The sequence below is a fragment of the Oryx dammah genome, unplaced genomic scaffold (assembly GCF_014754425.2).
Source record: "Oryx dammah isolate SB20612 unplaced genomic scaffold, SCBI_Odam_1.1 HiC_scaffold_13, whole genome shotgun sequence".
NCBI classification, from domain to species: domain Eukaryota; kingdom Metazoa; phylum Chordata; class Mammalia; order Artiodactyla; family Bovidae; genus Oryx; species Oryx dammah.
This window is the reverse complement of record NW_024070197.1, coordinates 3,269,900-3,290,961: the sequence shown is the minus strand read 5'-3', so window position 1 is coordinate 3,290,961 and position 21,062 is coordinate 3,269,900. Positions and strand designations below refer to the sequence as shown.

General features: G+C 55.0%; 2 protein-coding genes across 3 annotated transcripts in view; one reads left to right on the top strand and one right to left on the bottom strand.

The window, feature by feature from the left end:
- TMEM150B (transmembrane protein 150B) overlaps positions 1–1,065 on the top strand; it is an 8,154-nt gene extending 7,089 nt beyond the window's left edge. For both annotated transcript variants that reach the window (XM_040251930.1, XM_040251929.1), the window contains one exon: positions 463–1,065. In XM_040251930.1, the coding sequence (XP_040107864.1) occupies positions 463–662 (200 nt within the window). In that variant the 3' untranslated portion in view covers positions 663–1,065. The remainder of the gene's footprint in view (positions 1–462) is intronic.
- Positions 769–21,062, bottom strand: BRSK1 (BR serine/threonine kinase 1). The gene is made up of 19 exons (XM_040251897.1): positions 20,910–21,062; positions 19,351–19,445; positions 19,174–19,259; positions 17,018–17,158; positions 13,643–13,759; positions 13,531–13,564; positions 13,371–13,439; positions 11,711–11,857; positions 10,592–10,623; positions 10,141–10,311; positions 9,064–9,161; positions 8,689–8,848; positions 8,425–8,485; positions 7,580–7,946; positions 7,061–7,109; positions 6,845–6,968; positions 5,936–6,131; positions 2,795–2,884; positions 769–1,459 (listed from the first exon to the last, which is right to left on the bottom strand). Exons 1-19 carry the CDS (start codon positions 21,043–21,045, stop codon positions 1,302–1,304), a joined length of 2,331 nt encoding a protein of 776 aa, XP_040107831.1. The 5' UTR covers positions 21,046–21,062; the 3' UTR covers positions 769–1,301.

Here is a 21,062-nt window from a genome sequence, read left to right as displayed (position 1 = left end):
TGTGACCCTGTGGACCCGCCAGGCTCCTCCGTCCATGGGGATTCTCCAGGCAAGAATACTGGAGTGGCTGTCACTCCCTCCTCCAGGAGGTCTTCCCAGCCCAGGGACTGAACCCGGGTTTCCTACATTGCAGGCGGATTCTTTACCGTCTGAGCCCCCATGGAGGCCGGAGGGTATCTTTAGGACACCATGCAGTGTTGGAGGCAGGAGCATTTTTGAGACAGTGGGAATGCTGCTGCAAAGAGGAGGAACGTAAACGGGAAATATTTGGGAAGCAGCTGGAGACAGAGGGGAGACAAGGAGGGCCCCTTTGAGAGTGTCTGGGAGGAGTTGCTGAGGAGGGGGGAGGCTGTCGGGTGAGAGGGGCCGCTCCAGCCCGGAGCAGGCAGGGTGTGTCAGGGGTGGGCACCCCGCCGGCTCCGGCTCCTCCCTGTGGCTGTGCGCCCTTGACTCTGGCCCCAGTGGTCGTCCTGCACTCCTGGTCTATGCGCTCCATCTCGGCCATCTGCGAGTGGGTCGTCGCCATGCTGCTGTTCATCCTCTTCGGCCTCCTTGCCGTGGACTTCTCTCGCCTGGACGGCTGCACCCTGTGTCTCCAGCCGGGCTCTGGCAGCCTCCGCCCCCCGCCGGACTCCCCCACCTCCCTGCATGTCCAGCTGTAAACAGCCGTCCAGCCAGCAGCATCCTCACACCTCCTGTCCCTGCCATCTGGTTCCGCCCCTGCAGTCGGGGCCACCCAGGAAGCGAGAGGCCAAGGCCAGCCAGCCATCCCTGATCAAGGATATTTATTATTATTATTATTATTGTTAATTTTTTGTTGTTGCTGCCGCCGGCGGAATCAGAGACACGGACGCAGGCAGGATCACGCGAAATCAGAATTCCTTCCGGAGAGCAAATCCGTACAGAAGGTCGTAGGGGCAGAGGGAGAGGACTGGGGGGCGGGGGGGGCCCAGGAAGGGGGAGTTGGGCACACGAGGACAGACGGCCCTGTCTGTCCGGATCTGCTAAGCCACCCCAACCAGCCCCTGTCCCTCCCCCACCCCACCCCGCAGAGAGATTGATCAATAAATAAAATAATAAATTAATCAATAAATAAAATAGAAAGAGCTCCCCCACCCGCAGTCCCCCCAGAAACCCCCCCGTTGGGCATGGCCCCCAGAGACCCATCCCCGAAGGGCAGGGCTGGGTGTGTCGTGTCTCCCCCCTCCCCACATATGCCTTGGGGCCTATTTACAGATTCACAGTTGGGGGGCAGGGAAGGGGGGTGGAGGGGGCGCCCCTCCTTCCCCGGCCCCCTGGGGTCAGGGCAGGGGGCTCCCGTTGGTGGCCAGGAGCTTCTTGTCCTTAGGGGGGCCTCGGCGGGGAGAGCTGGTCAGCTCCGGATCTGGGCGGCCAGGCGCGGGCTGCAGGCTTCGGGGCGGGGTCCCAGCAGGCCGGGTCTGGGTGCCATTCTTCTCGTCTGCGTGGGAAGAAGCGGTCTGGCCTCAGGAAGGGGTGCCGAACCTCTGGTGGTGAGGGGGTGGGGGGCAGCTGCCAGGGCTCACTCACGGCAGCCACGAGGCCTGCCTGCCTGCCCTGCACCAACAGGGCGCAGCCCTCCAGCCCAGGGCCTTGGAGACCAGACCAAGCCCCAGGGAGTCCTGGTGGGCCCAGCTCAGGAGGCAGCCCCAGAGACTCTGGTTAATGCACTTTCCAAGGCCCCGGATTGTGGCCAAAGCGCCCCCTTCCCTTCGGGACCCTTGGGGAGCCCCCAGCAGGTTGTTCTGGCTCTCCCAGCAGCACCTGCACGACTGGGGCACCTTTCTGTGGGGCCAGACTGGGCTACTGGCCAGACTTGGCCAGGGCTGGTTCCCAGTGGTCAGGCAGCAGTTTCCATAGGGCCCAAAACAAGAGCTGAGGTCCCGTACCAGAGAACACCCCTTAAGAGACACTAACTGCTGGAGGTCTTGCTGCCGTAGCAACCCACAGGGCTGCCCCTCCCTGGGGCTCAGTCGGAGGTCCCCGCACTGCCCCACTCCCCTTCTAAGGCACGCGTCTCGGACCCTGGGTCCCTGTGGGTCCTACATCTCTGAAGGTGTGCCCTTTAAAGAACTCTGGTCGTCAAGGCCACCTTTCCTTGGCAGCCAGGTCTAGAGAGGTTCAGTGGGCCTTCCTGGCTTCTGGTTGCCCTGGAGAAGCAGACTAACAGGGCAGAATTCCTCTACCTGCCTATTGGGGCGGCCCTCCACTTGGGGTTGGCCCCATTTGTCTGTGTGGGACCTCTGAACTCCAGGGCTGCATGATAATAAATTGATGTTGTTGGAACCACAGAGTTTGTTTGTGACCTTGACCTCCTTGATCCCTGGTGGCTAGGGGACTCCGCTCCCGACGACCAGGGCTGGTGGGCACAGAGAAGCCCCTTCCTCCCGGAGCACAGACCTCGCCCCCTCCTGGGGAGAGGGGAGTCCGTGAAAGCCAGGCCCAGCAGGGTCTGCGAGACAGCGACCACCTTGTCCTGGTTTTAGCACTGAGAGTCCCCGGTGTCGGGAACCTCCCTGTCCCCAGCAGAGCAAGACAGCTGGTCACCCTCCTCCAGAACACATTTCAGGAGCCTCCAGTGGCAGGGAGCTCCACCACCTCCAACACAGAGACCGGTGGTCCCCTTAGGGACCCCTGGAGGTCCCCTCCCTCTGTGGTGAGGCCTTCTCAGGCTTGGGAAGGTCTGGTGCCTCGCGGGTAACACAAGCCCCTGCAGCACTTGGCCACCGGAAGTGCCCCCTCTGCCCCGCCGCCCTGCCCCCGCGGGTGCCCCCACCTGCCAAGGCCTGTACAGACGGCTGGTCGTGTGTGCTCAGCAGTTGGGCCTGGATGGTCTCCACCACCCGCTTGAACCGGCGGCTGGGACCTGCAAGGGCCAGGGCAACAGACTGATGAAGCAAGATCCATATTTTCCGGCAAGAGTGGAAAAAATTCAAACAGGACAAATTTTCTCCGCCCATTTGGGCCTCCTCCCCCTCCTTGGTGTGTATCTATTGTGCGCCTGCAATAAACCACCTGCTTAGGAGACAACCTTCTTAACCCTGACGATGACCCACAACCCACGACTCGCTCTGCACCTGGATCGTGCAAACTGTCAGTACATGCCATTTCACGTAGGGCCCTCTGCCTCACAAACGCATTTAGTGGGGCATGGACTGCTCCCGAGCGGAACAGCTCTCAGACTTCCTGAGCAGCTACTCCTGGCTTATAGTACTGTTTGACTCCAGTAAAATTTTCCTTTTTTTCCCTTCTTTTAAAAGACTTATTTATTTTTGGCTTCACTGGGTCTTCTCTGCTGTCGTGCCTTTCCTCTAGTTTCAGGGGGCGGGGGACCCTCTCTAGTTGTGGTGCTCACTGCAGTGGTTTCTTTGGTTGCAGAGCACGGGCTCAGTAGTTGTAGCAGACTGGACTACTTGCTCTGCGGCAAGTGGGATCCTCCCGGAACAGGGATCGAACCTGTGTCCCGTGCACGGGCAGGCAAATTCTCAACCACTCGACTGCCAGGGAAGTCCCTCCATTTTTTCCTTAAATCAACGGATTCATCTTTTCATCTGCCATGCTGGCCTAACTGGCCGGATATGACAGGCACCCACCAGAGGGCACTGGGAGTCAGCCAGAACCAGAGCTAAGAAGCCCCGACGGGCTTCTCGGTAGTTCTCAGGTGTTCTGATGAGTTCTCCTGCTACCCAGCTCTCACCGTTTAAGTGATGATCCTGAAAATCTTATCTGTACTGTTTTCACTTAAGGCTTGAAATCTGAAGGGGCTCCAGTGCATTGCCTAGGCAGGACCTGGGTGTCTGGGCAAGAGGCCCAGGGAAACATAACTGGCTGAGTTTTTGTTAAATTTGACTTAAATTCAAAATTGAACAAGTTGCTATATGGTCTGAAAAGAAACTTTTGCTAGTGAAGTGAGAGACTGAGTTATTCAGCTCTTAATGATACCAAGCAGGGCCCTGTGGGGCTCCTTGGCACAAAGACTTTCTGGGCCCCCCATTTCTCTGATTATAGAAAACAGCCTTCATTCAGCCTCCATGACCTTCCCTGAGTTCCAAGGGGCCGATTCAAGCAGTGGTTAATTAGGGAAGGGAGGCGGTGTGAGACCTGGGAGAAACAAGCAGTCAAGAGCAGCCTTGGGGGCTTCCCCGGTGGTCCAGTGCTTTAGAATCCACCTCACCAGGCAGGGGCCCGTTTGATCCCTGGTCTGGGAGATCCCACACGCCAAAGAGCAACTAAGCTTGTGTGCCATAACTATGGAGGCCCACGAGCCCTCGAGCCTGTGCTCCGAAACAAGAGACGCCATCACAGTGAGAAGCCGGAGGACAGCAGGCAGCGAGCAGCCCCCACCCCCTGCAACTAGAGAAAGCCCACGCACAGCAACAAAGACCCAGCGCAGCCAAAAAATAGTTTTTAATTAAAAAACTTAAAAAGTCGAAAAAAGTAACCCAGGGTAATTCCTTGCTAGATTCAGAAGCAGCACGCAGGCGATTTGCCACAGTGCCCTCAGAAAGTTCCTTAGATCATATTTCATATCTGAATTAGGCTACGAAATTAATAATGGGAAATTGTGCCTCAAAGGCCAAACAGCTCCCATACAGACAGCCACTGATGGGAATACCAGCTGGGCTTATGTATGCTTGCAACTACTTAATTGGGAATCAAAGGAAATCCTGCCCTGAAATGGCCAACATAGGTCTTTTCAGCACCCTAAAACGGATTTTTCACACACAGTTAAAAGCCTGCAGTCTCCTGGACCTCTGCCTGCAGGGTGTACTGGAAACAACAGTGGTAAGAGTTTTTCCTCTTAAAAATTAGGTTAGCAGGGAAAATATTTGTAGGGCTAGCTTCTTGGATCTTTCAGATTGGAAAAACTTCTAAATTGTAAAATTTTAGAGAGCTCTCATCACATTTTCCTATTTTCATTCGTATGCAGAAGCCCCCAAAGTTTTCCAAATTCCAAAAATGCCTCATTGAGGGACTTCCCCAGTGGTATCAGAGGTTAAGAATCCGCCTGCCAACGCAGAGGACACGGGTTCAATCTCTAGTCGGGGAACTAAGATTCCACGTGCACTGGAGCAAGGCCTGAGCCAGGACAGCATAACCAGAGTCCACAACAAGGATCAACAAGGATCCTGTGTGTTGCAACTAAAACCTGACAAAGCCACATAAACAAGCACATGAATACTGAAAAGTAATTTTTAAAAATGTAAAAAGTAAACTGAAAATTGAAGGCAAGGTAACTCTGAAAGAGAGAACAAGAGGGAGATAGGTGATCTGAATCCAACCTCTTTTGTAACTGTTGGGTTTTACTTTATTGTAACTGACTCCTGGCTGAAATTTTGAAATGGAAACTACTGGGAGTCTATTGGTGAATCTGTATGCATCGATATGCGTGTGTTGTAGGAGTGTTACGGCCAAAATTAATCTGTAAATGAACTCTATTTATTGGCTTACAGGAAAATAGGCACTTACGTAAATGCTCAGAAAGGGAAAAGAAAATAACCCTAAGGACTTTCAGGTTTGCATGAACTGGGAAACATTCAGTATAGCATTAATACCTGGTACTAAATTTAGGTTAAGTTTGTTGCATTAATTAATATAGACATGTTTTTAGAGTCATCAACATTAAGCATAATATTTTTATTGTATCTAGGCTTCAAATAAATAAGATCTTATTATTCCTGTTACAAAGTTTGTCAGCAAGAAAAATAACTAGATGTGATCAAACTCTTCAGTAAATAAAATAGACATAAATAAGTGCCGTTAAGTAAACTCTTTTGGAATAATTGTGTCTGGGGAAGGGCTCTCTAAACTAGTCTCTTCAGATTTGATAAGCTGAAACTTCAGAGGACTGCTGCCCTCCGCTGTCTTGCGCATCCCGCACACCAGGCTGGGGGCAGCCGTGGCCCGGGACACTTACCGGAGAGGAGCGTGAAGGTGACAGAGTAGATGCCGCCCCCGCTGCTGTCCCGCCTGGGGGAGGGTTCTGGACCCTCCGAGGAGCTGATGTCCACCTGGAAGCGGACAGGCTTCTGGAAGACGGAGGGGCCACCGCTGGCCTTGTACTCAGCCCTGAAGCTGGTCTGTGACAGCACGCTGTGACTGAGGCTGGGGATCTGAGAGGGGCGGGGACAAGAGGAGGGGGTGATTTCAGAGACCTGACTCCAAGGCACGGGTAAGCAGCCCTTGATCAGCTCTGGCCCAGGAAATACCAATCCCCTGAGCCACCAGGGGGAAAGGATAACAGAAGAGGCATTGGGGGGCCCCACTGTCTGCTGGGATTTGTAGTTTTCTCTATCTTATAAACAGAGCATCAGAAAAATCACTGAGCTACTGAATCCCATGTTAATATGGACTTTCACATCTGGTGCCAGCCCCAGGCCCGTGGACCACATTAAATAAATTCCTTCCTTCCTCCACAAACCCTGCCCAAAGTCACATCTGTCTCAGAAACATTAAGCCCATGAGCCCCTAGGGCAAAGAACCACAGGACCCAGTGGACAACCCCAGAGTCCACTAAAAAAAGTATTGATAGTTCCTTTGCCAATCTCTGATCTGGTGGTAGGGGAATGGCAACTCACTAGTCCTCAGTGGAGGCTAACATGCAGGGAATAGTAATTCTGTCTCCTATTTCTCACTTCCAGGCTGCAGGGTGCTATATACCTGCCTCCCTGTCCCCACAGTGACCACCCCCAACTCTGGCTAGAAAACTACAAATCCCATGAGCCCCAAAGGGAACTCAGGCCAGCACTAAGGAGGTGAACCCCACAGGCTGCTGGGATTTGTAGTTCTGTGGACGCCAGGGTGCATGGGTACCCAGGCCCCTCACCGACAGGAAGGCGTGGACAATGTCCGCTTTGATGCTGCTGAGAGGTTTATCCTTTAGCACAAGGAATATTTGTTCTTCTTTGTCCAAGGAGATGAAGTTCCCGAACCAAGAGCGTTTTGCCAGCCTGAGTGGGAGCAGATAGGTTGGAGGAAGGTTGGGAGGAGGCTAAGGGAATTGCCCCTCCGTCCCCTCTCTTTCCTTCCCTGTCAGACTCACTCTGGAGAAGACTCTGGCGTCAAACTGGACATCTCCTCGGCGGTGGGGACTGAGGAAGAGAGCGCAAGGCCAACACGTGTCCATCACCTGGTGTCCAGCACACAGACCAGCAGGGACCGCCACCCGGGGATTCAAGACCCCAGACTCTGTTCACGTCCCAGCAGTTAAACCCCAGATGGAGCGCACGCTGCGTGACGTTCTCTCCAGGGTTGTGGCCCCTGGTCGGGCCACACCTTCTGGGGTTGGGGCTTGCTAGCCATGAGCCAATGGGAAGGTGAGTAGGGGCACTGAACGGGCGTGTCTTTCCAACAAGCTCCTCCTCCAGAGTGGAGGCCCGACCTCGCCTCCACCCAACACCTTAATCTCTGCTCCCAACAGCATCTTCTCAAAGGTCGTGGGAGTCCAGGCCCCCAGCCTGCTTCTTCCTGGGGACCCAGATGTTAGACCCCAGCCCCCACCCCACATTAGGACTCAGGAGTCCACGTCCCCAGCCCCTTCACCCTCAAAGGACCCCCGTACCTTGCATCTTGCGCCGGTGAAAGCGGGGGGAGCCCAGGAAGCTGTTGCGGATGGAGTTGAGACGACTCCTCCAGGCAGCTCCTCCGACTCCGCCGCCGGGGCTGGGGGGCGGCGTTGTCCCTGGGGTCCCAGTGGGGCTGGCCCGGGGTGTGTGCAGGGGCGAGTGCAAAGGGGTCCCCCCGGAGGAGCGTGGGGAGCCTGGGGGGCCAGGCAGGGGTGTGGAGCGGGCACTAGGGGGCGGGGGCTGCTCCCCGGTGCCCCCACCCCTGGGGCCCCGAGAAGGCAGCGTCTGCGTTTTAGAAGTCGGTGAGCCCCCACCCCGGGCCTCATCTCCAGTAGGCTCCGGCGAGAAGGAAAAGACCGGACTCTGTAGAGCAGTGGCATACAGTGAGAGAGTGGACTACAACTCCCAGGACACCCTAGGAGCCCCACAGGCACACACGTACAGGGGTGTACCCCAAAGCATGATGGAACTTGTAGTCCAATTATTTCCCCAACACCCCACCCCACCCCCACTCCCATTGTTGAGCTGGGGCAGGGACTTTTTTTTTAATCATGCTCAGGGACTGTAAACCCAGCAGTGACAAGAACAGAATAGGTGCTCAACTAACTGGTTAAATGAATAAAGAGGACCCTTCAGGCACACTGAAAACCCAACCCTGTTAACGTGGGAAATGGTCAGTCAGTGGACTGAAATACTAACGAGGCCTTGGGTCTTTGGCTCTTCAGGGACAAGGAGGCAATGTCCCAGGACTTCATGGGAATTATAATTTCTGCTGCTTCAGCTTTGCTCCACAGGGTCTTCACTCCCTTACCCCCTTAATCCATCTGGGACCTGGCCTTACCCTTGGGCTGCTCAGGGGACTGGACGACAGACCAGTGGAGGCCCCACTGACGCTACGGGATCTGGAAAAAATCAAGTGGGAGGGTTTCAGAAGGCTCGGTGCCTGTTCCCTTCCACACTCCTCCAAGATGAGGAGATGAGGCCCACAGAGGGGAGGAGACTCGTCCCGGTCACAAAGCACCTCTGAGGTGGGTACAGCATTGGAGCCCTGAACTCTCTCTCCACCCAGGGCTGTACGTTTCAGTGGAGGGGCGGGGGCTCCCACCTCTGGCTGTGCTGGGCCATCTCCAGGGCCCGTCGAGTGGGCACCGGGGAGCCACCACCCCCAGCATCTGTGATGCTCAGGACTTCCATGGACTTCCGCTCTGGCCGCCGCTTCCCGTGACGGCTCAGCATGGGGGAATCCACACGCTTCCGAGGCGGGTCTGCGGGCCGAGAGTATCATCCCGATTAGAGGGTGCACTGGAATAGCTGGGCATGACACTCATACAGACGCGGAAACAGGCTCAGAGTGGAGAGGGGCTTTGACCAAGGTCTCGGGGCAAGTCAGGGAGTCTAAAGTTAGAAGCTCAAGGCCTGCAGCCCCTCCGTCCCTCCCTGGGGAATCTAGGGTCTGGACTCCCCGGCCTGCCCTTCTCACCAACGTCATTCCGGGGAGGCAGGTCCTGATCCTCACAGCTGGGGTACCGCTCCTTCCGATCCAAAAGCAGGTAGTATATCATCTTCTCTTGGTTCTCCCTGTGGGGGGTGGGGGCAGGAGAGCACTGGGGTCAGAGGTCAGGTCCCAGGGTTGGTCTCATCCCCTCCTTCTGTCTGTGGCTCTGTGGGGCTCAGTGCATCAGGCTTTCTGTCTGTGGCTCCATCTTCCTAGGTGTCAACAGGGTTGGTCCCTTGGTCTCAGTACATATCTCAGCCTCGTTTTACTCCATGATACAATAGTGATGCTCATGTGGCTCCTTTCCTCCCTTGAAATCTTTGATGTTAGTACTTGGATCTGAAGTTCTGTGTCTCTATAGCAGGTTTCCTGAGAGACTGTTCTCTTGTATTTAAGGGCTTCCCTGAGGGTGCAGAGGTTAAAGTGTCTGCCTGCAATGTGGGAGACCTGGGTTCGATCCCTGGGTCAGGAAGACCCCCTGGAGAAGGAAATGGCGACCCACTCCAGTATTCTCGCCTGGAGAATCCCATGGATGGAGGAGCTTGGTGGGCTACAGTCCACGGGTTGCAAAGAGTCAGACATGACTGAGCAACTTCACTTTCACTTTCAATGTGGCTCAGTTAGTAACATCTGCCAGCAATGCAGGACACCCAGGTTCAACGTCTGGATGGGGAAGATCCCCTGGAGAACGGCAACCCATGCCAGTATTCTGGCCTGGAGAATCCCACGGACAGAGGAGCCTGGCGGGCTGCAGTCCATGCAGTGGCAAAGGGTCGGACACCACTGGACAGCTAACACTTTGACTTGAGCACCTGAGCACTTGCTACATGTAAGCACTGTGAGGCACTGAGTCGTCCCCAGCACCTACTCAGTTTTCAGCATCCTTTCTTCTCCCCACTGGTCCTACCACCCACCTCCGCCTGGTTCCCCCTGGAACAGCTCCACGCCCCTTCTAGAGGCCAGGCCTCCCCAGGAGGGTCTCTGTGGGTGCCCGGCAGACTGTGGGGGGACCCCCTCACCCCATGTGGCCAGGGTGTCTGTCAGGATCAGGGGGGGTCTTACTCCTCACTGCGCAGCTCCCGGTGCAGCCGCTCGCGGTCCCTGAAGCAGCCCAGTGACGCCATGCTCTCCAGGACATCCGGGTCCAGCTCTCCGTTTGACGGCAGGCTCCGCATGGCCACACGGCGGCCTGGGGCTGGCTCCAGGCAAGGATCCGGCTCGTGTTTCCCGCCCCTGGGGAGGAGAAGAATCGTAGGGAACCGGGCGTCTCCTCTGTCTCCTAAAGCGGAGGCTCTGGGGTCCCCCGTCCCAGCCTGCTCCTTTATTGGGAACCCCGGAGTCAGGGCCCCAGCACACCTCCACCTCAGATCCAGGAGTCCAGACCCCCAGCCCCTCCTCATTCAGGACCCTGGGCACCCCGCTCCCTAGCGGGCTCTCCTACTTTGGGGGCCCTTGATATTTGAGGTCCTCTCCTTCCCCCTAGGACCCAGTTGTCCAGTTCCCCCATACTCACAGGTACCAGGGGTGTTTCTGAATTTGCTCCAGCTGTGAGGGGCGTGGTTGGTAGAGAAGCAGAAGTGAGGTCGTTTGAACACAGCACGTGCGCAATTAAAGTCGCCTAGGTGGCGTTGGTGGGGGTCCCTAACGCGACCCGCAAAGAGCGGGCAGCACGCCGGCTCATGTCTCCCCCTAGTGGCGGCTCGCGGCGCAGCCTGACTATTGCGGAGGGCGGGGGCGGGGTGCGGGGGGCAGGCTACGTCTCTAGCATGCGCATGCGCAGTGACATCCTGCCCAAGCACACCGCCTTGCAAGGGCCAGTATGCGCATGCGCCCTCCCAAGTTGGGGGGTGGTGTGTGTTTTTTTTTTTTTTGGTGTGGGTTGTGTGTGTGTGAGTGTGTTTGTCCAGTATGCACATGCGGCCTCTCCGTGTGTGTCTCTGTGTGTGGTGTGGTTGTGTGTCTACTATGCACATGCATCCTCTCATGTTTGTGTGTGTACATGTGTGTGGTGTGTGTCCACTACGCACATGCGTCTTCTCGCGTTTGTGTGTGTGTGGGGTGTGTGGTGTGGTGTGTCTGTGTGTGTGGTCTGGTGTGGTGTGTGTTTGTTTGTATGTCTGGTGTGGTGTGGTGTGTCTACTGTGCACATGCGTCCTCTCATGTTTGTGTGTGTGTGTGTGTCTGTGTGTGTGTGTGTCTGGTGTGTGTGTGTGTCCACCATGCGCATGCGTCCTCTCGTGTTTGTCTGTGCGTGTGTGTCTGTGTGTCTGGTGTGTGTGTGTGTCCACCATACACATGCATCCTCTCGCATTTGTGTGTCTGTGCGTGTGTGTCTGGTGTGTGTGTCTGTGTGTTTGGTGTGTGTGTGTGTCCACCATGCGCATGCGTCCTCTCACGTTTGTGTGTCTGTGTGTGTGTGTGGTATGGTGTGTGCATGTTGTGTGCGGTGTTTGCTCCTCCCCAGTCTGGAGTGGCAGGTGGGCAGGACCCAGGATGGGGCTCAGCCAGCAACCCCGCTCCCAGCTGTCGCCTCGGGGCTGGAGGCACGGGTCCTGGAAACCTGTCCCCATGGCTGCCCCGGGGACTCTGTCCCCACCTCCCACCGTCCCTCCATGCCCATCCCCCAACTCACGCTGAGCCTTTTCTCGGGCTCCACTTCGATCATCCCCCGCAGCAGGCTCTGGCAGTCTGGAGGGATGAAGTGGGGCATGTGGAAGACGCCCCGTTTCACCTTCTCCAGCAGCTGGCGGAGGTTGTCATCGTCGAAGGGCAGAGCCCCCTGCGTGAGGAATGACAGGATCCCTTGCGCACAGAGCTCAGCGTATACCAGACGAGCGCCTAAGCGCTTCATGTGCAGTGACACGGTCAGGCCTCGCCACAAGCCCCGGGAGGTAGGGAGCTGCAGCTGTCTCCACTTCACAGATGGGGAAACTGAGGCACGGAGGCATCCAGCCATTTGCACAAGACCGCCTGGCTCTGAAGTGGCAGAGCAGTGATTTGGCAACGGGCGGTGTGTCCAGCACCTAAAAGGCTGGGGCTGCAGCTTGGAGCCTGTCCTTTAAAAACACGCTTCTCCCCAGGTTAGAGAGGGGTAGGTAATCTTCATTCATTCAACAAAGACCAAGCCTCCGTTACACGTCGGGGATCCAGCGGTGAACAAAGCAAGCCCTTGACCGCCTGCTGCTCACACCCGGAGTGGGACAGGCTGGTGACGGAGCAAACAGCCCTACAGTGACTGGGTGCCTGAGGCGACGCTGGACTGGACTAGGCAGACCAGACTGAGCGAAGGCTGTGGGGATCTGGGGGTGCAGCAAGTTGAGTGGTGGCCCCCCAGAATTCCTGTCTACCTGGAACCTCAGAATGTGACCCTGTTTACAATTACATCTCTGCAGATGTAATTCACGGAGGATCTGGAAGTGACCTCCTCCAGGCTTTTGGGAAGGGGGCCCTAAATCCAGTGCCTGGAAGAGGTGGGGTGAGCACAGAGAGACACCCTTCAAGGACTTATACACACAATGACAGCTCTGTTAACCTCCAGGGAGTAGACAGCCTCCCACTGGGAAATCTGACCTCATGGCGGGAGGGAGGGGGCCCCGGGGAGGCTTCCTGGAAGGGCGATGATTGAGCTGAGAGCTACAAGAACTCTACTGTTAACCAGGTGAGCAACAGGGCTGGCAGGGAGAAGACAGTAGGTGCAAAGGCCCTGTGGTCGGAGCTCACGTTCCCCAGTTTGGTTCTATTAACCCACTTGTTGTTGTTCAGTCACTGTCACATCTGACTCTTTGCAACTCCATGGAGTGTAGTCCACCAGGCTCCTCTGTCCATGGGGTTTCCCAGGCAAGAATACTGGAGTGGGTAGCCATTTCCTTCTCCAGAGGAATCTTCCCGGACCAGGGATCGAACCTGTGTCTCTTGCAGTGGCAGGTGGATTCTTGACCACTGATCCACCAGGGAAGCCCCTATTAATCACTACGATATTGTAACACCCTAGGATCAGTTAGTAAGCAGCTGCTCACCCGAGTGCTCCAAGTCCTCCTGGCCTCGCCATCCCTTCCCAGGGGACCCTCCAGACTTTCTCACGGTTCTGTGACCAGATGGTTACCTCCAGGCACAGAGAGGGGCGCCCCCGGGATTTTGCTCTGTTGGTAAATACCCCCCAACACACGTTCCTGGTACCAGTTAAATATCTGGGAGACAATCCCTGAGTTGAGGGTGGAAGTAGATGTTCTGTGTTTCCAGCAGGCAGAGGACTGTTCTAGAAATGGGGCACGGAGAGGCAAGGACGGCCTTACCACGAGCAGGGCGAAGAGGATGACTCCGCAGCTCCACATGTCAGCCCGGCGGCCGTCGTACTTCTCGCCCTGGGAGGAGAAGGGCCGGCTCTGATGCTCACCTCTCCTGGGCCCCCAGCCCCTGCCCGCTCCTCTCCCCCTCTGCCTGCCCCTCGCTCACCTTAATCACCTCCGGGCACGCATAGTGGGGGGACCTGAGGGACAGAGGGCGTGTGAGCCTCTGGCGGGCTTCTACCCGCTCCCTGGGGCACAGGTGGCGGGCCCCCACTCACCCACAGCTGGTCTCCAGAAGGCTGTCCCCCACTTGCAGGGACGCCATGCCGAAGTCTGCGATGCGGATGTTGTTTTTCTCGTCCAGAAGCAGGTTCTCAGGCTTCAGGTCTCTGTGGCTGAGACAGGATGGTGGGGCTCAGGCCTCCGCCCTCTTCCCAGAGTCTGAGGACCAACGCCCCACCCCACCCCGACTCACTGTCTCTCAGAGGGGGATCGTGTCTGGCAACTTCTAGTTAGAGACCTTTGCAAACACGCTCCAAAGCAGAGACAAGAATATACAAAGCCCCATGCACCCACCCACTAGCTCCACCCGTTATCAGCTCGAGGCGCATCTCCTCTAATCTCCACCCCCACATATGCTCTCCTTCCCCCACTGGACGATTTTGCAGGAGACCTCCAGACGGTGTATCATTTTATCCACAGATATTTGAATATGTGCGAAGTGATCTTTCTTTGAGGTAAGCAGGCCTGGTACTGAGCTGGCTCTTAAAATATTCAAATATTTCAGGGCTTGCCTGGTGGCTCAGTGGTAAAGAATCCGCTGCCAGTGCAGGAGACTGGAGTCCGATCTCCGAGCCAGGAAGATCCTACGTGCCGCAGAGCAACTAAGCCCCTGGGCCACAGCTGTGGAGCCTGAGCTCTAGAGCCAAGAGGGGCAGCTACTGAAGCCCGCCCACCCCGGAGCCCACGCTCCACAGCAGGAGGACCCACCGCAGTGGGAAGCTCTCCCACCACAACTAGAGAGGAGCCCCTGTGTGCCATAGCCAGGGAAAAGCCCGTGCAGCCACAAAGACCCCGCACGGCCAAAAATAAATAACATTTTTTGAAAAATTCAAATATTTCAGGAAATTCCCTGGTGGTCCAGTGGTTAGGATTCTCGGCTTCCACTGTAGGGAACAGAGGTTGAATTCCCCGATCAGGGAACTAAGATGCCACGTGGCCCAGCCAAAAACAAAACAAAAATCAAATATTTCAATACTGAATAATTGAAAAAAAAAATACTGTCAACTAAAGCCCATCATTGCTTCCTCCTTCGCCCCCACCCCCCACTCCCTATCCTGGGACAAACTCCTCAGGATATAAGGGTTAATGATGTCCCCGGGGAGGTGGGGCAGGTTTTATAGTTTCTGTTGGAAGAGGTCCTTAACTGGGTCAGACCTGATAAATTTGTTGACTCTCGCCCCCTGGAGGCCAGTGTCTTTAATGTCAGAGTCCTGACACTTGTCAGTAGGGAGGTGTTGACAATTTAAATGGGCTGCCTTTTCATCACCAAGCTTTGGTCCTAGGTCTCAGCCCCCTCAGCCTGATCCTCACCCCATCTCCAATCCCCTATCCCAGAGAGGGAGGTGTGCAAACAAACGAGGCTGAAAGATGATCTGGAGGCATCTATTTTGCACCTTAATTAATCATTAAAATGCTGCATATTGAATATCTTGTTTTGAGAGCTGAAAGCAATTCAATGAGGAAAGGAAGATCTTTTCATACGGACGTCCTTATGCCAAAAAAAAAAATGACCCTCAGCCTTTACCCTCCACCATATACAAAAATTAATTTGAAATGGACCTCAAGCCTAAATATAAGAGCTAAAACTACACAACTTCTAGAAGAATACATCTGAGGAAACCTTATGACTTTGAGCTAGGCAAATATTTCTTTTTTTTTTTTTTTTTGGCCACATCCCATGGCATGTGGGATCTTAGTTTCCCAAGCAGGTATCTATCCTGTGTGCCCTGCAGTGGAAACACGGAGTTTTAACCACTGGACTGCCAGGGAGGTCCTTGGGCAAATATTTCTTAAATTGGACAGAAAAAGCATGAATTGTAAAAAGAAAAAGAAAAAACCAACAAACTGGCTTCATCAAAATGTGAAACCTTTGCTTTTCATAAGATATTGTTATAAAAATGCAAAAGCATGTCACAAACTGGGAGAAATTACTTGAAAAAAATAATGCATTTGACAAAAAGATTTGTTCTTAGAATAAGTAACTCTTGGGAATTATTCCTAGAGTCCTCCTTCATTCCTGGAATAACGAACTCTTACAGCTCAATAATAGAAAGATAAATAACTCAATTAAAAATGGGCAAAGGATCTGAACAGACATTTGTCCAAGGAAGATATACAATAAGCCAATGGCCAATAAGCACGTGAAAGGATGCTCGACATCATTAGCCATCCGGGAAATGCACATCGAAACCACAGTGAGATGCCACTTCACGCCCACTGGGGTATGTAGAATCAAAAAGTCAGGTAACAACAAGTGTTGGCAAGAGATTAGAACCCTCCGAGACTGCTGGTGGGGATGCTGAGTGACACAGCTGCTTTGGAAAATGGGCTGGCACTTATTTATTTTTTTGGCACTTCTTTAAAAGGCTAAATATAGAGTTCCCATATGACCCAACAATTCTGTTGTTGTTGTTTAGTTGCTAAGTTGTATCCAACTCTTTAATGACCCCATGGATTGTATCCTGACAGGCTCCTCTGTCCATGGGATTTTCCAGGCAAGAATACTGGAGTGGGTTGCCATTTCCTTTTCAAGGGATCTTCCCAACCCAGGGATTGAACCTGCATCTCCTGCTTAGCAGGCTGATTCCATACTATTGAGCAACCTTGGAAGCCCTCCCCAGCGATTCTGATCCTAGGTATATACTCAAGAGAATTGAAAGCATAGGTCACAGATCAAAACTTGTATGTAAATATTCATATGTCCACATTATTCATTATATCCAGAAATAAGAAACGACCAACATGTTCACCAACTGGTAAATGGGTAAGCAAAATATGGCAGAGCCATAAAATGTAATATTACTCATTAGTGAAAAGGAATGGGTGAACCTTGAAAGCATTTTGCCAAGTGAAAGAAGCCAGCCACAAAAGACCACACTGATAGGAAATGTCCAGAATAGGTAAATCCACAGAGACAGGAAGTAGATTAGTGGTTACCCAAGGCTGGGGATGGGGGGAGGTGACTGCTTAATGGGTACAGGGTAATGGTTTTTGGGGTGATGAAATGTTCTAAAATTACATAGCAGTGATGCCCATCATTGCAAATACACTCAAAAATACCAGATTGTATGCTCTGAAGGGTGGATTTCATGCTGTAAGAAGCTTTTTGTTTCTTTTGGTTTTTTTGCCACATAGCACAGCTTGCACGATCTTAGTTCCCTGACCAGGGATCGAACCTGTGCCCCCTGCAGTGGAAGCATGGAGTCCTAGCCACTGGACCGTCAGGGAATTCCCTATGACGTGTGACTTATATCTCAATTTTGGAAAAGCGGGCTGCAGCACTCTGGCTTCCAGTCATTCTGCTATACGCTCCCAAGGGCCTGCCTTCTGGGTAGTGCTTGTCCCAGCCTCCCCGCAAGCTGCCCCCTCACCAGATGGAGTAGCTGTGGCAGAAGTCCAGTGCTGACACGATCTGGCGGAAGAACTTCCGGGCCTCCTTGGGGGTCAGTCTCCCCTTCTTCACCAGGTAGTCGAACAGCTCACCTCCAGACACGTGCTCCAGAACCAGGTACCTGGGGGACATGGAGAGGGCAGAGGGCTGGAAGGGGCATGTGGAGGACCAAAGAGCCTGACCTCCTTCTTCCAAAAGTACAAGCCCTCAATGCCACTGGCCCTGGAGGCAGAGGACCCCAATTCCCATGAGTCCCCAGGAGGAGGAGGCTCCAATTTCCACTAGGCTCTGGGAAGCAGAAACTCAATTCCCATTAGCCCTGGCCAGCATGTCAATTTCAGAGGTCAACACTCTGACTAGTTTTCCTCAGGAGATGAGGCAATTCCATTAGCACCTGGAGGTCAGAGATCCCAGTTCTCACAGGCCCCTAGGAAATAAAGCCCTGTATTTCCATCAGCCTCTGGGAAGCCAAAGTTCTCATTTTCATTAGTGTCTGGGATGCAGATAATGGAATTCTAATCTGTTCTTGGGAAATGACACTTGCAATGTGTACCAATTCAACGGTCAACATCTGTGAGGTAAAGACTACAACTCCCATCAGCCCCTGAGAAGTAAAGACTCCAATTCCCATCAGTCCTTGAGAGAAAGAGGCAGTCTCATCCGCCTCTGGGAAGTCAAAATTCAATTCCCATCAGCCCCCCTGGCAGCACAGATTCCCATGTCAACTTCAAGAGTAATAATACTTTGACTCCCAGTTGTTTCCGGAGATAAGGCAACTTCATTAGTACTTGGAAGAAAGAGATCCCCTCGATTCTCACAGGACTTTAGGCAATAAAGACCACGCCACCCCCACCTACTCCCATTAGCCCCTGGGCAGGGAAGCCTCTTATTCCCATAAATCTCTGAGATGAAGAAACTAGAATTCTCATTAACTGTTGGCAAAAAAAGGTTGGCTTGTGCACCAATCTAAGTCAACTTCCCTGAAGTGAAAGACTACAACTCCCTTCAGGCCTGAGAGGTTAAAAACTCCCAACTCCCATAAGGCTCTGGGACATGGAGACTCCTAATTCCCATCAGCCACCTGGATTTTAAAGACTCGAAATCCCATCAGGCTCTGGGAGGCTAAACCTTTAATTCCCATTAGCCCCAGGAAAACAAAAGCTTAATTTCTATGAGCTCAGTGGAAAGCTGAGGTTCCTCCGTGAGACACCAAGTCCCACGGGCCCTCCTCCCTACAAGGATGGTGGAGTGAGAGTGATAGCTCCACCAATGGGCAACAATGGCCCCTCCCTGCCGCCACACCTGGAGAAGCCTGAAGACTACAAATCCTATGAGCGCCTGGGGCCGGGTCAGCTTCCTTCCTGGGGAAATCCAGCCTCTGATGGGTGCTGGAGTCAGTTCAAACCGGGGACTGCAAGGTCAAGCAGCGGGGGTGTCCCCTCTCCTGGTGCCCAGTCCAGCTGTCCCTTGGGTCACCAGTCCAGACAAAGGCCTGTTGTCTGGAGCTGGGACAGCTGGACCCCACCCCCAACCTAAGGGGGCTAATCGACTTCCAGATACAGACTCAGAACTCCTGAGCAGACCCATTGTTGGGGTGTCCAGTCATAGCACCCAGAGTTATGCTGCGGGAGGAAGGGAGTCTCCAGTGCTGCAGAGGAAGGGTTTGGGAAGAAGCAGGATTCACTGAGCCTGGAGCTTTGCTCGGCCCCACTGCCCTAGCACATGGAAAGGGCTGGAGATCTGCCTCAGCAAGTCAGATCTGGCTGAGGGCACCCAGATTATGCGGTACAGAGTGTTCCCCACGGCGCAGCAGGACAAGGGACCGGGGGCTGGGGAGGAAGGGGGAGGACCAGCCTCGTCCCCCATCAGGCATGGGGACGGCTCAGGCTTAGCTGCCCTGCTGCCAGGGTACAATCGGCCCAGAGCGTCAGGCCAGGTCAGCATGGGAACACAGAGGATTATGAGTGTGTGTGTGTGGGGGTTGTCCTTGTGCAGCAGGGACGGGACTAGACTTTCAGTGGCCCGGCCAAGAGAGCTTAAGTTTCCCCTGGCCCCTCCAGGCCTTGATTCTAGAAACGTCCCGCCCTGGGAACTTGGGGAGGATGCATGGAGGGCTGGGTGTCTATAAATACCTACAAATATTTCTTGTTCTCGTAGACGTCGTGGAGTTTGAGGACGTGCGGGTGCTCAATGAGCTTCAGGATGGCTATCTCCCGCTCCACCTGGGGGAAAAGGAACGGCAGGTGGTCAGCCTTGCCTCCCTCCCTGTCCCCAGCCCCAAAGGGTCCCCTCTCCCCCAGCGCACAGACACACCTTCATCAGCACCGACTCAGACAGTTTCTCCCGGTTCACGATCTTGATGGCCACCTTTTGGCCCGTGATGCAGTGGACCCCGAGTTTAACCAGACCTGGGGGATGGGACGGAAAATGTGGGGGCCACTCCCAGTGCAGTGTCCTCACCTCTGGCTCCTGAGCGCCCCCTTGCCAACCTGCTTCCTCCTTCTTCCCCTCCTGGCTTGGTTCGAGGTGGCCCGAATCACCCTGACCTGAACTCCTGGGGACTGACAGCAGCCATTCCCGCCAGACACAACTCTCTTTCCACTCGTTGTTGTCCAATTCCGTCCCTGCTGGTTGCCATCCACCTACCTGCCTCCCCCCTCCTCCACAGCCACCCTGGACTCTCCGTCCTTCCCATGTGCCCCTTCGATTTCACCTCTATACACCGTCTTGCCTCGCTGGGTTTCCATAGTTTTGTGTCCTCCAATCTACCTCCTTCAGACAAACCTCTCTCCCTCTCTCTCAGCCCATCACTTCCTTGAGTTCTCTGCCCTTTAATCTTCTGGAGACACCATGTCTCTCAAGGAATATAATCTTGTGATTGCCCCCTTCCCAGACCATCCTCCTCCACCTCCTCTCAAACCCAGACCTCTCAAGCCCTTTCTTTGATCTTTTAAAAACAGCAGCTGCAGCTGGGAGCAGGCACACCCCAAGGGTATGCCCACTCCCCAGTGTTAAGCCCCAAACCCAGGAATGCCGGCACCCAGCCCCCTCCACCTTCAGACCCAGGAGTCCGAGCCCCCAGCCCCTCCTCCCTCAGACCCTCAAGTCCAGGCTCATGGCCCCTTCCTCCCCTACAACTCAGGAACTGAAGTCAGCAACACCTTCACACTTTTCGCCCTGGGATGCAGAGTCTGACCCTCCCCCAGGCCTGGCCCCTGATCCCCGAAGCTCTGGCCCAGAACTCAGGTGTTCAGCTCCTCTCTTACACCCACCCACCGCCCACCTGGCAAGAAAGAGGTTAAGGAGGTTAAGCAACAACAGAAGATGACTGCCCCCAGTCCACAGCCACCCCTGAGGGATTTGCCTCCTGCGTCCACCTTTCCACCTCTCCACTCCCCGTCCCCACTCTGAGCCAGCATGCTGGAGAAAGGGCAGGATGCTGGAGACCCCATCGTCCCAGCCTCAGTGCCCCTGTCACCCCGACAGAGGCCCTCTGCGGCCAGAGGACAGTGCGGAGAGATGCCGCTTCGGGAGGCGCGCCCCCATGCCAGCGCCTCGCCCCAGCCTGCGGCTGTACTGCACCAAGGACCTGGGCTCCCGGCGGCCGGGACCCTGGCTGCAGGCCGAGGTCCCTTGCCCACGCTGGGGCCGGACTCTCCAACCTCTGCTCCCAAAGCGGGGGAGCCTTTGGGCCCCTCACCTCCCCCAGGAGTCGGGACCCCAGAGTCCGAGCCTTCACCCCCTCGGCCTGGAGACCCGGCAATCTGGACCCCGAGTCCCTTCTCTGAGAGGGACTCGGGGGCCCAGGAGCCCCGCTCTCTGCCCCCATCCCCTCCTCACCCCCACCCCGGGTGCCCCCTCCCTTGGCTCACCTGTCTGTCCTTTGCCCAGCGTCTTCTCCAGCCGATAGGGGCCCACATACTGGGCGTGCTGGGGTGGGTGTGGGTGTGGGTGTGGGAGGTGGTAGGCGGGGGAGCCCCCGCCCCCATCCTTGCCCCCGGACGACATGATGCCCTTGGTCCCGG